Source organism: Cydia strobilella, chromosome 17 (assembly GCF_947568885.1).
Source record: "Cydia strobilella chromosome 17, ilCydStro3.1, whole genome shotgun sequence".
Classification (NCBI taxonomy): domain Eukaryota; kingdom Metazoa; phylum Arthropoda; class Insecta; order Lepidoptera; family Tortricidae; genus Cydia; species Cydia strobilella.
This window is the reverse complement of record NC_086057.1, coordinates 8,512,440-8,532,604: the sequence shown is the minus strand read 5'-3', so window position 1 is coordinate 8,532,604 and position 20,165 is coordinate 8,512,440. Positions and strand designations below refer to the sequence as shown.

Sequence of the window (20,165 nt, the reverse complement as noted above, 5' to 3'; positions counted from 1 at the left end):
ATCTATGTGGTTATCCAATTACAAGTAATCCTGGGCCATAGAGTTATTTATACACATTGTTAATATTGTTACATGTATACCTACAGGTATTTTATTGCTAGAACTAACCATTTTGTGCAAGAATCATACATGAGAATTAACTGATATAAGTAGTGAAGCTATGTTATTAAGATAGAGATCGTTCCTCCGTACTTCACTGTATAATAACCATGGTCAGATATATCGTAGAAAGAATATCCTGGCAATAAAACATTAACACGTGTCATACTTTCACTATACAAACAAAAGGTATATGTAAATCCCGTAAAACGACTTACATAATTATAGGCAGCTAGGGAATTAATACCAAATTCGCGAAAAAAAAGATCGAGATCTTAATTGGTCACGACTTCACGAGTCTTAAAACGGCCTGTATCACGATTGCGGGGTCGATCTAAAAGTAAATGTCGTTCAATATGACCTGTGAATAGGTATGTTCACTAAACTAAATGAACTTCAACTTAGCGCCACTTGCACCATCCCACTAACCCGGGGTTAACCTGTTAAACCGTTAACCCAGTGTCAAATTGTACTAGTAATCATGGTAATTCCAGGTTTAACCGGTTAACTCCGGGTTAGTGAATGGTGCAAGTGCAACTATCCTAGAGGTCTATACCGTTCTGGACCGGTTTGCATCTACCAATTCGCAATTCTAAGAAACTCATAGACAATCAACAATCACAGCTTAATAAGATACAATAGCACCTAAAAACTAAACGGACATCTTTTTATAGCCTATTATTAAAAAGATCAGCGCACGGGTCACCAATGCTGGGCGCGCTGTTGTCGATTTAAAATTATTTAAATCAAAACTTTTCTAATTGGGATATAATTGATATTCGTTTGGCAGATTCATTGTCATATGACAGTTTGGGTGGCGGAGAGCGTTTACGGACAAAAAGCAGCCGTTCCCAGACGGTGGCATTGTGTAAACAGTATCAAGGCAGCCGTCCTTATTCCGATAAGAATTCAACTGCATCATAACTTTTCCGTTTTTTTTGTGAAAATTGTATACAATATTTTTACTTATCTTTAAATATCGTAATACCATGATACCAAATAGATATCTACTTGATCTACTATTCCAGATAATACCCGCGGGTAACCGCTTAACCCCGGGTTAGTGGGATGGTGCAAGTGGCGCTAAAATAATAAAAATAATAAAAATAAAAAGAATTTATTTTCAGACAGTTACAGTCCATAGTTGTTAGTATTAACTTACAGGCTATGTTATGTTACAGATTCTGTTCTGTAATACAGAACAGTACCTATACTAAATAACACACATGAAACTACACACTAATAAATTACAAATTATTGTGGCCAATCTATCGAACTGCATGTTTGTGAACATGCAATTCGAAAATACCTAAACACACACACTTGCTCGCAAAGAAAAATGTTGCTTAACGCTAATCGGCCTAACGTTGTTCTTATGCTTTAAAGTTTTAATGCATTTTATTCATAATAGGCTCATAATTATGCCAGGTATTGCATTCTCTCACAAATTGCGCCTAACCTTCGAATTATCGCAGTTAAAATGACAAGCTTGTTAACAATCACTTACAATGTGTCTTTTTCTATTGTCGTGCGATATATGAATTACTAACTCGTCAAATAATATCATTGTACTGTTTGAGTGATGGAAATTAGGCTTCCTTGAAAACTAAATCTATCAATCTTATGTTACTTTACTATTTTTGCTAATATAACCAACTACCCCCACTCCTGCAGGTGCAGTATACTACATCCCTTCCTTATTTTAACGAAAAGAAAAGAGTATTGATTCGCTCAGTCTTGTAATCATTCAATTATTTGGAAATCGATACATTTTTATATTTCAGTTAATTATAGATTCAATACAACAATCATATTAATCTTCATTTTGATCTTGGTCCGGTAGGGGTGCACTTTCGCTATTTTTATTTACAACAGACCATTCACCAGTTTCAGCTTTCTTGAGGTGAACAACATTTCTGCGATATTCTTTTTCAGTCGCGTCATTCCTTACTCTAACATCACCACCGCTTACGTCTGTAACAGTGTGCGAATCAGGATTAAAGTTAGGAGTAAGTTTGTTATCTTTTATTAGGTTTTTGACGTAGACCTTTTCACCGATTTCTAGATTACTGTCTGCTGCTTTCCTCTTCCTATCCGTATATTCCCGTCCCTTTTCTTTCTTTTCTTTATCCCTATCTCTTACATCTGAATCGAATATTTTGCACTCCATATCAGCCGCTGTGGGTATTTTGTCTCGGAACTGCCTTCGGAAGAAGAGTTCTGAAGGTGTTTTACCTGTGGTGGAGTGTGGAGTGCTGTTGTACATAATTAGGTATTCTAGGAGATCATCTTTCCAGTTCTTTTTCTCTACTTGGCTGATTTTCAGCCGTTTAAGTACATCTCTGTTTTGGCGTTCGACTTCGCCGTTCATCTGCGGCCAATAAGGAATCGTGTTGTATATTACAATGTTGCATTCCTTACAGAAAGTCTTGAAGGTCTGGCTGGTAAACTGATTACCATTATCGCATGTCAGAGTCGCAGGATATCCCAAACGGGAGCATATTTCTTTTAGGACCCTAACTGTATCTACAGCCGTGATACTTCGCATAATCTTGATTTCTTTGTAGCGACTATAGTAGTCGATGAGAACCAGTATGTAATCGTTTGATGGCAGAGGTCCTAAAAAGTCAACCGCAACATCGATCCAGGGTTCGACTGGAAGCTCTCGTCTCTTGATAGGGTGTGGGGCGTTAGGTGCTGAAACGAGTGTGCATCCTTTACAGGCCTTAACTCTGTTTTCAGCGTCTCGATCTATCTTTGGCCACCACACTTTAGTTCTGAGACGAGTCTTCATGGCTACGATACCGGGATGACCTTGATGTGCAGCTTCCAGTACTCTGTCTCGAAGTTCTTTGGGGATAATCAATTTGTTTCCTCTTAAAGCAATATTTCCTTGAAAACAGATCTCAGTTTGGAAGGCTTTATAAGCGCTGACCGATTCATGCCATTTGTTTTCATACATTCCACTTTTAAGCGCCATTATTTCTTCATCTGTGGCACAGACGGCTTCAATTTCTTTTAGTGGTACTGCTGTCGGCCTGCTGTATTGTACGATCGCATTAATATAATTTTCATTGTCAAACGGTTTGGGACTGATTGATTGGCAAAGCCGAGAAATGGGGTCGGCAATATTGTCCTTGCCTGGCCGGTAAATCACCTTGTATTTGTAGGCCTGCAAGCGGAGAACCCAGCGCTCAATACGTGCGCACGGTTTAGATCTGGGACCAAATATGGTTTCCAAGGGCTTGTGGTCGCTTATAATCTCAAACTCTTTGCCGAACAAATACGTTTTAAAATGTTCGACTGCCCAGACTAGGGCCAAGGCCTCTTTCTCGGTCTGGCAATATCTTTTCTCACAGTCGGTTAGGCTCTTGTTACCGAACGCTATGACACGGGGACCATTTTGACCTATTTGTATCAGCAGGGCCCCAAGACCTACGGGAGATGCATCAGCTACTATTTGCGTTCTGTCAGCCGGATTATAGTAGCCCAGCGTTTGTATGCTTGACAACCTCGTTTTTAATGTGTCAAACGCTTGTTCTTGGGAGCTAGTCCAATATTTACGAAGGTCCGTCGTTTTGCTTAATTTAAGTCGTACGAGCTGACGAAGGGGTTCCGTTAATGATGCCAAATTAGGAATCCACTTCCCCACATAATTAACCAATCCGAGAAAACTTTGAATCTCCTCAACATTGGTTGGTCTCTTCGCCGACTGAATGGCTTGGATATATTTGTCGAGTGGTTTTACCCCTTTAGCAGTGAGTTCATGGCCAAGGAACTCAATTTTATCTGTCTTATAAATGCATTTGGATTCATTAAGCTGGACGTCGTTGTCTTTTAACACCTGTAGGACTTTCTTAAGCCGCGTATCGTGTTCTTTTTCATCAGATCCGTATATAATGATGTCATCGATGAAGTTTGCAGTACCTTCACATCCTAACAACATCTTCTCTAGCACCTTTTGGAACATTTCCGGCGCGCATGACACCCCAAACATTAACCTTTTGTACCGAAATAATCCTTTACTGGTGCTGAAGGTTGTAATGTGTCTGCTGTCTTCGTCAATCTCTAGTTGATGAAAAGCATTTTTTATGTCAAGCCGAGAAAAGAATTTCGCTTGTCTGAAATGGGGTAGCAATTCATCCATCGTAGGAAGAGGGTGGTTCTCCCTTATAATAGCTTCATTAGCCCTCCTCATGTCGATACAAATTCGAAGGTCGCCATTTTCCTTGAGCACGGGTACCATAGGCGATACCCATTGCGAAGGCCCGTTTACCTCTTCGATGATATCAGCTTCTTGGAGTTCTATCAATTTTGAGTTTACTTTTTCTTCCAAAGGTATCGGTATCCTTCTATACGGTTGGCTAACCGGTTTTACCTTATCATCGATTGGAATTTGAATTTTAACACCTTTGAATTTAGGAAATGTACTGATGTTGTTAACCGGTATGCCAGTCTGAAGAACGCCGAGTTGTTTTGCGGTTATCCTTCCCATGAGGTTACGCGACCCATTTCGAATGACATATAGGGTTGCCGTTGTTTCAAGTCCATCACGAATGTATATATGTGCCTCGAATCTCCCTGTTACCTCCAGCGGCGTTTGACTGCCATAAGCCACTAATGTCTTGTCAGGATTTGCGATTTGGTTTGAGGTTTTCACGTTATGGCTCTTTAAATATTCCCACGTTTCATCAGTAATGATATTGCATCTACACCCAGAGTCTATCAACATCTCAATAGTGACACCACCGACCTGACAGTTGATAACCTCATCGTCATCTAAATGGAATACATAGTCCACTTCTTCGGTATCCTTTTGTGGGTTGTCAAACTTTTGCCTTTTTGTTTTATCAAATTTTCCATCTTTTTTGTGTTCAAATTTCCGTTTTCTAGTTTTACAGTAGTCTTTAAAATGTCCGACAATCCCACATTTCAAACATTTTTTGTCCCTGGCAGGGCATTCGGGTGCAAAAGACAAGTGTTTGTTGTTACCGCATCGGTAACAAGTCTTTGCGGTACCTCTAGCTGGTACTTTTTTAGTGTCAATTTTATTGATATCCGATTTATCTATGTCACCCGCCTTAAATGATCCAGCTTTCCCAAACGTGTCTAGTTGCCTATTGACAGTCTCCAGTGTGGTAGCTATAGTGATCACTTGGTGTAAAGTGACACTATCGCCGGCCGACAAAATCTTTTTTCGCAATTCAGAGCTATTTCCTTTTTCAATGATTTGGTCAATTAAATGTTCGTCCTTTGCCGTAAATTTACATTTGTCAGCCTGTTGACGAAGTCTCACAAGAAAAGCTTCAAACCTTTCGCCTTCATCTTGTTTCATAAGTCTAAAGATGTAGCGTTCATAATATCTACTCTGCTTAGGAGAAAAATAAGCATCTAATTTTTCCATAGCCACATTATAGACATCCACGTCCTCTGCTTCTTCGGCGTGAGCACCCGGCAAATTGTAATAGACATCTTGCAAAGAAAGGCCACCAAGATGTAGTAAAGTGGCCCGCTTGACCACACCGTCGACAATATTAGCGGCCAGAAAGTATATCTCCAGCGCGCGTTTCCATTTTTCCCATCTTACACCGACGGAAACCGGGTCGCCTCCACAGTCGAAATGGTCTAAACTTGGAATAGTTGATGTTACTTGAGCCATTTGGTGCGATCTGCAACAACAAGTGATTCTGTATAGTCTAATTTGCAACTACACAGAATCCATTGAGTACCTAATCAACATTCACCACATGACCACATCACACATGACCAACTATATCTCGTAAACATCTACGACCAGGGTCTGTCAAATTGACCTTTCATATAAAAGTCTTCCAAATCACTTCTATATACGGCCTGTCAAATTAGCCTCTCATAACACACTGTTAACTTTAATTACAGCAACCATGGTCTATCATATTGACCTTCCATATAAAAGTCTTCCAAATCACTTTTATTATTATGTGGTCTATCAAATTGACCTCTCATATATATAACTTAACTCGGGCAAAGCCGTGGCCTATCATATTGACCTTCCATATAAAAGTCTTCCATTACACTTTTAATATCTACATACATGGTCTGTCAAATTGACCTTTCATACCCGTACAACAAACAATAACAACAGTGAAACTATGGTCTATCATATTGACATTACGTGTAACTGTAATACCCGCCATAGGTAGGTACCGGCATGGCCCGTCGTATCGACCGCTTAAAATACCTACCCTAAGATCTTAGTTATTTAAATACAGTACGTCGTGTATGTCAAAATACCGGTAATAACTTTTCATTTAATAACATCCGCAAACATTTCTTACTTATGAAAGCGAATACTGTATTATTTGGCCGTTTGGTAGCACGCGTCATTTAAACAAATAGCGGTGTAGAAGTAATAATAATTATGCACCACAATCAATCACAGGACCGTACATTTAATCCGTAGGTATTTCAATGTGGTAAATATGTTGCAATATATTATGAAGGGTTTTTTCTTTAATAACCTCTTTATAACTTAGGTAAGTACTAGAATAGACTTAATGAAAGGAATCCAGTAATAATTATCTGATCATTCATTAACGGTACTTTCCGAACATACTAAAGAAAGCTGATTTCCATCTAGTAGGTAGGTACTTATGGTTGCAGGTGCAATAATGCATCGAGTTATCATTGCCCCGCGCTGCGTCTGCCGTTGCAAATTTCGTAAACAAAACAGTTATCACCTTTTCCATCAACTAAACTATTCATCATAGGTAAAAGCCGTTGTTTACTATTCATATTATATTAATTCCATAGCCAATAAACAACACCTCGATATAAAGTTCGCTTCCATTCGTATCTACAACTTTTTAGCTAATTAATGTTCCTTCCCTTTCCTTTTAACAAATAGTGTTGTAATGTACTTACATTTTCCTCGTTCGCCACTTGTAAAATACACAATAACACCACTACACCACTCTTGGCACGACCGCTCGGCGCCACGGTTAACAGCCAACTACCCCCACTCCTGCAGGTGCATAGGTATTATATAGGTATTATACCTATGACAGGTATTATTTCAAAATATACAGAGCCGAAATAATTTAAACTGAACCTAGTGTAGATTTTATTCGATAGCGTGGCGAACGTTCGCGTTTGCGTTTTGTCTATTATTGTGTGGGATTTAGAACAGCGCGCCAAGCGGACAAATTTGGAAACCTAAAATCCCATACAAAATGACACCTACCGCAAACGCTTACGTCACCTCACGCTATCGAATAAAATTTACACTACAGTAGGCCGAGCACATGATTGACGCGACAGTATCTCGCCGCGAGATACTCGTAGACTACCCGTCTTTTACTAACTGTATGAATTAAAGGGGGACGAGTAGTCTATGTCGCGGCGAGATACTCTCGCGCCAATCATGTGCTAGCCCGGCTGTTTAGAACATGAATTAACATATATGTATGTATTATTAACACATGAATAACTAAAACTAACTAAACGTATTAACAAAACCCCGAACCCTTGCCTTTATTTGTTCAAGCGTATTCAGAAGCGTAAAATACGATACCAATTACATGTCAATGTCAGTCCCTCATTATATTTGCAAGAGATGTTTGTGTAATCTGTGTCTGGTCCTATCTAATACCTACCTACTAGATTAAAATAAAATTACCTCGCATTTCAATGAAGTATTTTCAAACGGATTTTACTGTATTTTCAGATAACGGCTACCTATTTACATCGCATCGTAAGCGCACGTGGGCGTACACCGTACATACAGTCCTCATTGTTTAAATGACTATTTGTGAACCGTATTGCAAAGTAATTAAGTCTACCGATGGTCAGGTAAGTGTTGCTGTTAGTACACTGCACAGTCCTCATTGTAACCGGTTCACATCCTGACCCACTGAACCGAAGCCTTGGTTCCATGATTCATCCTTAGGAGTAGACCGTTAATTACTGATTTAAGTACCTACGTAATTACTATGGAAGACTGTAATATGAAAGTCTGTAATATGAAAGTTTTTTTTTTAAATGGAGCGTAAGACGATTTTGTGATCACCACAAGCTCTGCTTTACTAATTGTGTATGAGAGCGCGAATGTCTTTAGTTAGAGGTAAATTTAGTTTGTTGTCGCCATCAGATATATCGGAGCGTCCGAGGTGCTCACAAATATCTGAACACGCCTCTATTGTCAAGGCGTTAAGTGCATGTTCAGATATTTTTGAGCACCTCGGCCGCTCAGATATATCTGATGGCGACTGTACTATAAATCGGCATAGCAATTTACACGTAGTGATGAGCTTGCATCCGTTGTTGGATCCGAAAATATTTGATTTAAATGCTCTCTCAAACAAATTGAAGGCAATAGTTTACAACGTTAGGGCAGAACAAAAACCGGCCAAGTGCGAGTCGGACTCGCCCACCGAGGGTTCCGTACTTTTTAGTATTTGTTGTTGTAGCGGCAACAGAAATACATCATCTGTGAAAATTTCAACTGTCTAGCAGAGCTACCACGGTTCATGAGATACAGCCTGGTGACAGACAGACGGACAGACGGACAGCGGAGTCTTAGTAATAGGGTCCAGTTTTTACCCTTTGGGTACGGAACCGTAATAAATAAAACCTTATTAAAAAATGGTTGGAAAACGTTCCAAATAAAAAATGGACAAATGAAGATTTCAAATGTTTTTCACTAGCTGCCAAGTGACAAGTTGCTGTATTAATCTGCAATGTTGCAAATAATCTTTCACGTTTTTTATATTTCATAAATAATTATAACCTTGCGCACACTTAATTTTAAACATTTAAAATGCTAAACGTGTTTCCTAGTATGAAAAACTAGGTAATTAATACAGTCATTGTTTAACTAAAGTGATTACTTGGCTTGGTACATAGTTAGTGCCTTAGTAAGCAACGATGTCACTAATCAGTTTACTACTTCTTTGTGTTTGTAGTTTGTAACATAGCAATTTCTTAACAACAGCTTTAATAAAACTGACATGACTTACCTATAAACTGCAATAAAGAACAGTAGGTACTTGTACATGTAAATATGTAGGAATTAATTAAATCTCTTGTTTCGGATGCGACTGATCAAGTTGAATTTTAGATAATTTTCAAACACCGCCAAATTTTTAGGTAATTGATATAATATTTATTTAGTTGACATTTCTAGTACATATAATATTAATGAACTAATCAAATTTAAATTGCTACAAAATTTTGTTTAGGCAATGTATAAATTGATTAACGAACGGAAAATTCCAGTAGTTTGTTTTTGCTAGCATCCAACTGACGGCTTCCACTGTTTGTTTAGTTAACAAAATTGCATTGAGTTAGCTTCCTCGGCGCGAGGAAAACAACAAAAACCTCGTCAGATAGCAACATTTCAATGATTACTGTTTCCGTTTAAATGTAACCGACAGAAAAAGCGTAAAAATATCACTGTGCAAAAAATGATCCATCACGAAATAATAATAAATATTTTAAAAAAATTATGTTCTTGCAATGCTTTGCCTTCACGGCGTACGGACTTGGCGGTGTTTTTGCGTCACCCCTCGATTGATTGCCCATCGTTGATTTCTTGTAGTCACTGGACTTGCAAGAAGTGGCAAGTGCGACTCTAACTTAATTGCTAATTATGAGGCAAAACGGAAACTGAAGTAATGAAGCAAAAAAACTGCGTTTACTCAAGGTGCAATTACTCTCTACTTAATATAATGCACTACCTATTACTTCAAGTGTGCATTTACTTTGTCGCAATATTTTTTTTAATGGAGGTATTTTTAGTGATCATTTTGAAGTAAGTAAGTTGGTTGGTTGGTTTTAGTGAGGCATGATTATCTTCATCATAATGTTTATTCGGACGAAACGATGGTACCAGGTCCCAGTAATCCTATGGGGTCTGTGGGGATGTTAAAACTCTTAGTTTAAGCTTGTTAGAATCGTGGTGATGTGAAAATACACTGAGAAATAGGAGCTTGTATCAAAAAGTAAACGATATTATTCAGTTTCTTCTTCTCCCAATTTGTGCCGCTGTGGCTCTAGCTGTTAAGGTACAATTGTCAACTCAAATAATAAATAATAATAATATCATCATATCATATCATATCGTTTATTTTCATAATAGGATTTTACAATCTCTTTATGACGTCAAACAATTGTATTTACTTAAAAATTAAATATTAAATAACATTATCTATGTTACACTATGCACATACTTATTAACTCCAAGGGTTAACGTCTTCTAAATAGTCTGATATTTTATAATATCCATTTTTGCACAACTTACGTTTAATGACCGATTTAAATTCATTTAATGGCAAACTTTGAATATCCAAAGGAATTTTGTTGTAAAAACGAACACATTGGCCAATGAAAGATTTACTTATCCTCTGAAGTCTAGTTGTAGTAGGTACAAGTTTCTCTTTGTTTCTTGTATTTCTGTTGTGTATGTCGCAATATTTCTTAAACATGTGTTTATTTTTCTGCACGTATAATAGATTTTCATAAATGTATTGCGACGCAAATGTCAAAATGTCTAAATCTCCAAATTTGTCTCTTAAGGAGACCCTGCATCCCAAATTATAAATAGCTCTAATCGCCCGTTTTTGCAATATAAAGATACAATTAGCATCTGCAGCGTGCCCCCATAAAAGGATGCCGTATGACATTAGGCTGTGGAAATAGCCAAAGTAGACCAGTCGAGCCGTATCCACATCAGTCAGGGTTCTAATTTTTTTGACTGCAAATGAGGCAGAACTGAGCCGATTAGACAATTTACGGATATGAGATCCCCACTGTAGTTTGGCATCCAAACTCATACCCAAGAAGACAGTCGAATCTTCAAAAACCAAAGGTTCATCATTAATTTTAATACTCGAAACTACCGGTTTAACATTAGGCAATACAAATTTCACACACTTAGTTTTCTTTTCGTTCAAGAGAAGATTATTAGCAGTAAACCAATCCACAACACTAGATATAGCAGCATTAACATCATTATAATTTGTTTGCTGTCGGTAAATTTTAAATACTAACGAGGTGTCGTCAGCAAACAGTACAAGGTCATGTTTGTTGCGTACTAGGTGAGGCAAATCGTTAATATAAACGAGAAATAGAAAAGGGCCCAAAATTGAACCCTGCGGGACACCCATTTTCAATTTGCTGCCAGATGAACTTGTACCATTTACAGTCACCCTCTGAGTTCTATCACTTAAGTATGATTCCAGAAGCTTAAGTTCCAACCCTCCAACTCCATAGTGGTGTAGCTTCCTGATCAGGGTGTCGTGATGTACACAGTCGAATGCTTTGGATAAGTCACAGAAAACGCCAAGCGCATCCTGTGACCCCTCCCAAGCTTCAACAATATGCTTTATTATTTGAACACCTGCATCCGTTGTTGAACGACCGCGAGTAAATCCAAATTGTGTACTATCCATTAGATTATTACCATAGAAATAATTTTGTAACTGATGTAGTAGAAGTTTTTCAAATATTTTGCTCAAAGTCGGGAGAATTGAGACTGGTCTATAATTGGTAGGGTCAGAATGACTTCCCGCTTTGAACAAAGGTATGACTTTACTGCACTTCAACTGATCAGGAAACTGCCCACTTTCGATACAATTATTAAATATTTGTGACAGATATGGAGCAATATAATCTATTATTGAGTTAATCATGTATACAGATAAGCCATCAATGTCTATTGACTTTTTCATATTAAGTAGTTTAAAGGCTTTACATATATCCGATGGTGAGACACAATTAAATTTACAAGTAGTGCTGCTTTCAGTTATATTTTCTTTGAGCAGAGTTTCAGCAACTGCAGAAGATGAATTTAAGAGCCGAGTTGTTGTTACAGGAATTTCAGTAAAAAACTTTTCGAAGGCTGTAGCTATTTCGTTCTCGTTATTTAAGATTTGGTTACCTATGTGTAATTGGTAACTGGTGGAAGGAGAAACATTTTTCCCTGTTTCGTTGTTTATTATTTGCCAAGTTGTCTTTGGGACGTTACTACTATTTCCAATTTTCTTGTTAATATAATTGGACTTAGCAACAAAACAAACCCGTTTGAACAGCTTTGAGTAATTTCTAACATAATCAGCAAATTTTTTAGACGTGTTGAAAGTTCTCTCTTCATAAAGCTCATATAATTTTTGTCTACTTTTGTGGACTCCCGCAGTCGCCCAGTCACTGAACATGAGTTTACCAGCAGCCTTTACCTTTTTTGACTTAAATACATTTTCATATCGGATCAGTTTAAACAAAGAGTTATATAGTTCATTTGGATTGTTACTATAAGGTATACTAGGTAATTTGTCTGAAATATTCTCTCTAAAAGCCTTAAGGCGAGCTTCGTTTACATGGACACACTCTTTTTGAATATTTTTAACAGTAACATTTTTAATATCACGAAACACTGCTAATTGACCAGTGTGATCAGAGCTCAATTTGTTTATAATATATTTTTCAAGTGGTTCTATGTTAGAATAAATGTTATCAATGCAAGTTGAAGAAGTATCAGTGATTCTAGTGGGCAACATAAAAAGGTTAACAAGATTATGACTTAAAAATAGGGATTTAATTTTAGTACATTCAGGAGAATCAACCAATAAATTTACATTAAAATCCCCACAAACTATAATGTGTTTATTTGTACCATTGAGTTTACGCAAGGCTTCATCCAATTGGCCCTCAAATAAGTCATACGAAGAGGCCGGGGGTCTGTATACACTAAGAACAATAAATCGCCCTGCTTCTATGCATGCGATCTCAACAGTTCGCTCAACCGATAAACCAACAATATCTTTTCGTTCTTTGTATTTTATATTTTTGTTAATAATTATTAAGGAACCACCGCGACATGAGACTTCTCTGGCAAAAAAGCTAGCTACTTTGTGATGGTTAAAGCCAAAAAGGAGTTGATGTTTGCTGAGCCAGTGCTCTGTAACACATAATATATCAATTTGATTATGGTTCAAAAAAAGTTCAATTTCTAATTCTTTACTTAACATACCCTGAATGTTCTGATGCACAATGCGTAATTTTGATATACATTTATTTGTCGATTTTACATTAATTGTTGACTTATCGGTCATGTCCTGGCTTAGCTCCGTCATAGGGCTGTTCTTAACATCAATGCTACGGCTAGTATTAAGAAATGTTTCAGTATTATCAGCTAAGTAAGAAAGTTCCGCTAGAAGCTGGCGGCCGCTCGGACCGGGGTGGCACGCGGAGGGGCGCGCGGTTACGGTCGCGGGCGCTGTCGACTCTTTCAGTTTAAACTTTTATTAAGATTGAGTGGTTCTACTATTTCCATATTTACTCTGATCAGGCTTGTCTTACATTCATGAAAGCAGTCATTTTTAATTACATGACATAATAATTTGGCGGTAATATGCTTGTTTTTATGTGTACAAAATACATTGTTATAAAAGTTATCATACTCATTATACGTCATCGACGTCATCGTACGGTCACAAAGAAATTTATTAATATCAAATAAATAAAAACCATTTTTGTGGAAATTTGTCAAATTATACAACAGCTTGTTTATTTTGTAAATATCCTTATTATATAGGGAATCAGATGAATACGGTAATGTCGACAAAATTATATTTTTTAACTTAGAATCATCGTAGAGCTTCAAAAGGAGCCTAAAACAGTGTTTGATTTGTTTTTCATTAATGTTAGTATAATTACCACTGTTTCCACACAAAAATACTACAGTTTTGTCCTGAAAATGGGATAAATTATGCTTAAGCGCTTTATCTACAAGCGTAAATAATGATCTAATTGTAAAAGTTAACGCTCGATTTGCGCGGCTGCCTCTGCCTTTTGCAACAACGTGCCTACCAGCACTGTCAGTTTTGCTGCAGGATGAAGTTAAAAAAAAACGGCTAAGTGCGAGTCGAACTCGCGCACAAAGGGTTCCGTACCATTACGCTCAAAAACGGTAGACAGACAGACAGACAGCGAAGTTTTAGTAATTATTAGGGTCCCCTTTTTTACCCTTTGGGTACGGAACCCTAAAAATTGATGCAGCTCTTTGCTGTGTCAATCATATTTCGTTTTCTACAGTTCATCTCATTTATTTTTGATGAGTTCGTAAATTTTGGGTAAGACTGCTGTTGTTTAATTTATAACTAGCGATTTTTCACAGTGCAGTTGTTACAGCAACAAACTACTAAATCATACAGCTATACATGTATATTTTCTGCCTTTAATTCCTTTCCATGTAATTTCACCACTAAGCTACCATACCGTCTCATATAAACAATATACGTATTTTCATTGCCTTCGTATTCGTGTTATTCGACGAATTCCATTGTCCTTTTAACTAGTTTTCGGTTCCACTGTAATTCACGAAAAAGTAAAAACCACTAATTTAATACGGCTACCTCCCAAATAAGGTCATTGATATTCTGGACCCGAGAATTGCCATACATGACCTTATACCGCTTTAGGATCGAGCTATCAAGAAAGACGCCTTTTATACTCGCTCGAATGATCATGCGCATATGAGTCACGCATTTCGTAGACTATAAGTGCGAGACCTCGATATTGACATAGTTCTCGATAATGAAAAGATGTAACAGAATGACATTGGTTGATAGACTACTGTTTTATCATGCTAAGCAGCATATTGTCGAGATTGATGGTTGTTAAGTGTGAATATCAATACCTAACTATCAGGCATTTAATACCCAATTAAATTAATCCTGGCCTCCATTTTTAGGGTTCCGTACCCAAAGGGTAAAAACGGGACCCTATTACTAAGACTCCGCTGTCCGTCTGTCCGTCCGTCTGTCCGTCTGTCTGTCTGTCACCAGGCTGTATCTCATGAACCGTGATAGCTAGACAGTTGAAATTTACACAGATGATGTATTTCTGTTGCCGCTATAACAACAAATACTAAAAACAGAATAATATAAATATTTAAATGGGGCTCCCATACTACAACCGTGATTTTTTTGCTGTTTTTTTTCGTAATGGTACGGAACCCTTCGTGCGCGAGTCCGACTCACACTTGGCCGGTTTTTTTATGCAGATGATGTGCTTATTTCTTTAGTAGGTAGGTATCATCGCTCCACATCTGGTTAGACGTAAATACATTGCATATGACTGTGAAATTTTATAATTATTTATTTATGTATTTGTGTATTATAAACGGCACATGCATACCCATGAAAATTCAGTCTGCTACAGAGTTTATTTATAATTTGATTGTAAGAATAATATTACTTACTGCTGTGGCGCGACGCGACGACCCGAAGTGGATCTTGGCCTCCGACACCAAAGACCGCCATGCTACTCTGTCCAAAGCCGTTTCTGTCCAGTCGACGGCGCCGAGTTCGCTGAGGTCTATTGGGACCCACACGTCGAGAGGATGGAACCTGGAGACTCCGCAAGAACCAGGAGATTGAAGATCTGGTGTACGAGCCGAACATCATCGAAGAAACGAAAGCCGCCAGGCTCCGATGACTCGGGCACGTAGTCCGGATGGGGGAAGATCGCGCAGTCTGGAGGGCGTACTCTGGAGTACCAAGTGGCCGAAGACCGTCTGGACGCCCTAGGTACCGCTGGAGAGACGAAGTGCAGAAGAATAATATTCAAATACCAAATAGGTAGTAGGTAGGGTATTTCTGCTACTGAAAGATGTTAGTCAAATGGGTCGTGGTTTCCGCAAATTCCTTATAAATATTTCCATCGCTATCTTTATCTTTTGTTTATAATAATATTAATTCTTTCTGCAGGACAGGATAGAGCACAAAATCGCCGATCTCAAGTGGTGTTGAACCTTCGCGTAATATTCGTAGAATAGAATCAGGCAATACCTAGCTCTTCTCGACTCTCGACTTAACTCGTTGTATATTCAACATGATGCATCATTGGTAAGTATTTCTACTACACCAACAACATAACCTGTGTTCATACATTAATAACACTACAATGAAACAACCTCAGCAACAGATAACACCGACATGACCGTGTATTATCACAGTCTCTGGTCGCTATCGCAACATGTACATCTGCACTCGCATTTCATCGCACAGACGTCATTTCCATTTAACCCAGTAGGAGGATATTTCCACCAGGCATTTCATACAATTTCGAACGTAATTCTTTGAGTATATAGATGCGATATTAACGATTACAACTATTACAAGCGTGGTTGTTGTTGCCATTCCACGATGCACAGATTGCACAGTCATACTCGCTGTGTATATTGCTTGCTTATCGATATAACATTCGATTTCAACGTACTAATATGTAGTACAATGTTTACAAAGGTCAGTTTTCGTATTTAGTTACGAATCTGTTTTCCGACGTAATTATGAGTATGACATTGATTCGCCCCAATAAATTGTTTGTCGTTGGCTAAATATTGGCATCAGGTCACCTTGAGTGTGCGTCTCTTCTACGTCTCTTCTCAAATGTCCAATTAAAATAGCGAATGGTCCCAGATGGTAATTCCTATCAGTCATATTATTTAGGCACAAGCCAATAGTTTTTATGTAATGGAGCTAAACAAGGTTGGCACAGAAAGCTTTGCTTAAATTTTCGTGCTCTTATCTAGAAAATCGGCTGTGATGAAAACTGTTTGTCAAAGTTCCGTAACTAGCTTCTTAATGATTTCCACCTACGTCATAGTAAAAGCGTGTCGGCCGGTCTGTCGCAATATATGTTCCCGGACCGACTGTGTATTGCCATGTGTTGCGTGAACGCGTGTGCATGAACCCAGTGTTATGTGATCGCGAGATCCATACAGATCAAGTACTTGCTTGAAATGCTTGCACTTGTCAGTATATATGATATCGGCGTAAGGTTTAATTTTGGCTGGTCTTGGGAAGGGCTTACTTTGGGTTTTATTCTTATACACCTGTCAAAATTCCAGAAACTTATTTGCCTTGTTTGTTACTCTATTATTGATTTTAGAAAATACAAAATATAACGTCGAACCACGACACTGTTTTCCAAAATTTTTACCTAAATGGACATCGAAATTCAAAGAATCAATCTGTGTCTACAATTTTACAACGCTACAAATATCTGTGTGCGGTAGAAATAGAAAAAGGACGATCTCCGTCTGAAGCAGTTTCCGGGATCGGTAAGTGATTGTAAATAAACCGGCTTCCTTACTCGCGCGTACACGTGTCGTCGCCGTCGCCGTACACGCACCGCACCGTACGGATCAAGAATTTATTAATTAAGACACTTAAAACATGTAACTGCATTTTGTATCCTATGTCTATGAGATATAAAGAATTGAATTCAAATGGTGACCTGCTTATACGTAATTGTTTGTAATAATTATATTGACACTGTTTAGCAAGTCGTATTGTCGTATTGATTATAGATTTGAATTGATATTAGCTTCTTGTGCAACTTGTATATGTATTGCTGATTTGAATAATTAATTTGATAAATTTACTAATCTACTCGTAGTAATTCTGGAGCTACTTTTATTAACAAGTTCGTTTATTGCGGTCTACCTAAAATTTAGGCCCTTGGCAATATGTAATTAAATTAAACATACACAATTGCAATAACGTAGCGGCACCAATGACCGATCGGAACCAATAACCGACACTTTTATTTTTTTATCCAAGAAAATAAGGCTGCTGACAGACAGTGATGCCATATTAAGAAATCGGTTTCCTACCCTTATGTGGAATAGAAAATAAAAGTGTTGATTGTAAGTTCCTGTGTCGGTCATTTGTGCCACTAAGTTACATGGCTACATGGAATGGAATTGAGCTTCTTACTTGATCTATTAGCCTAGCCATCTTCGTTTTATCGTCACCCTGTATTAGCCCCATTAGCAAGGTACCTAATTACAAAAAAAAGACATTCAATTACTTCTGAAAGTGGCAAAAAGACCATTACATTTTAAGCATCCTGGTACTTATGTATGAGAGGTAGAAGTCAAGTAGTGGTTTTCAAGGTGGCGTTTTCGCAGCTATTAAGTATTTAGCTACTGAATCCCCGGGAATAGCCAAATCAATCCCTTTACTAGCTCACCTACTAGTAATTCTACAAAAACATAGAATGGTAATGGCAATACTAATTTAGGTATATGGTTTTTACACAACGCAGGAATCACCAGAATTTCGCTGTAACGTGACAAATAAACGGAATACCTACGGCTAGTTTTTAAGTATTTCCTAATTAACTCAATTTAAAGGCTTATCTTATAACTTTGACCAGCACATTGACCAAATTAGCTTGGACTTTGTTTATGTGTATACAAATCAATTATTGTCACATATTTGTAGAGGTGTCAATACACCTCATTATTTTACTACATTGCCCATGGATCCGCGAAAAAGTAGATGAACTGTTACAACTGTTACAAGTGTCCAATAGTCCGTGCAAAATGGTTGGACAGCCAAACTACAGTGAAAGGTCACCATTGCATGCATGACCGCGAATGTCAGGTACTACCGACGAGCCATGGCAACATAATCAATGCTTGTCCAATCCATTAGATAAGGAAGAGAAAAGTAAATAAGTATTTAGAGGGTCCCTTCGCATTTTGATCGATGATGTTGATAGTTAGACACAGTAAAAACTGCACTGTTTTCTATTATTATGGCACTTTATACAAAATACTTGAAATTGAACTATTAGTGAGATTTAGTTGAAATTTGATTGTGTTGCCTCTACTTTTAAGATTGTAATTTCTGTCGTTACTTGTATTGACGTGTGCAATTAAGAGTATTATTTATACCTATTACATTAATATTTTATGTAATCTAACAGCAATGCCCTTATGCCATTGGTGGTCTCTACGACTTTGCTAAGGTTTACCAATTATCACATAACAGTGTAGACGATGATATGCATGGAGACTGTCAGCCCAGTCTACATTAATAACTTTGTCTCTGATATAGGTCTGGCCTAGTGGGTAGTGACCCTGCCTGTGAAGCCGATGGTCCTGGGTTCGAATCCCGGTAAGGGCATTTATTTGTGTGATGAGCACAGATATTTGTTCCTGAGTCTTGGGTGTTTTCTATGTATTTATGTATTTGTATATTATATATATCGTTGTCTAAGTACCCACAACACAAGCTTTCTTGAGCTTACTGTGGGACTTAGTCAATCTGTGTAAGAATGTCCTATAATATTTATTTATTTATTTATAGGTTGATAATATTATATGCAACACTACTTACCGTTGTTACACAACGGATGCAATTGATAACTGCTATTTAATAGTGAAATGTTGCTCTATTGTCTCTACCCTGTGGTTAAGAGCGTTATAGTGCTATAAATAACATTGAATGAACCAATATTAAATACTATATTTTATGAGAAAGTCTGCAAAAGATTTATAAGTATTGAGACTTTAATGGTTATCGTTATATAAATAAAATAAAAAATGGGGATAATCTTACACAGATCAACCTAGCCTTAAACTAAGCAAAGCTTGTACTATGGATACTAGGCGACGATATACATACATATATAGATAAATACATACTTATATACATAGAAAACACCCATGACTCAGGAACAAATATCTGTGTTCATCACACTAGTAAATGCCCTTACCGGGATTCGAACCCGGGACCATCGGCTTCATACGCAGGGTCAATAGTGTCACTACGCAGTACGCACTAGGCCAGACCGGTCGCCGAAGATTATTCACGCTTTCTTAAAGCAAATGAAATTTTGCGCTTAAAACATTAATTGTTTTTGAAAATACTCATACTTAGTATACATGTAGACGAACCAGTTAATATCGGATCACAATTATTAGTAGCAGAAAAACAAAAGTTGTATATTCTGATTCTAAAACCTACGTCATTGGAGTCTAATATCTGCTTGTGAATTATATTCATATTCATATTTTTTATTTGTATTAATCATACATTGTCATGGATGCGTAATTTACATTATTAATATTATTATTTACAATAGATATGTCAGAAATATGTGCAATTAAAATTGGGTTTCATTAAACATTAGAATAACAATAATAACAAAAAATAATAATAATAATTCAATTGTCAATAAAATAATCATACCCCGTTACCCGTTATATTGACCCCAAACCGGTCCGATCAATT

The 20,165-nt window shown here is 37.5% G+C and overlaps 2 protein-coding genes across 2 annotated transcripts in view; both read right to left on the bottom strand.

Annotated features, from left to right (window-relative positions):
- The window catches only part of LOC134748978 (mucin-2), a 91,121-nt gene that overhangs the window by 61,189 nt on the left and 9,767 nt on the right, over positions 1 to 20,165 (bottom strand). The gene's annotated exons all lie outside the window — the stretch shown is intronic.
- On the bottom strand, positions 1,913 to 5,758 carry LOC134749088 (uncharacterized protein K02A2.6-like). The gene has a single exon (XM_063683992.1). The coding sequence runs from the start codon at positions 5,756 to 5,758 to the stop codon at positions 1,913 to 1,915; it is 3,846 nt and encodes a 1,281-aa protein (XP_063540062.1).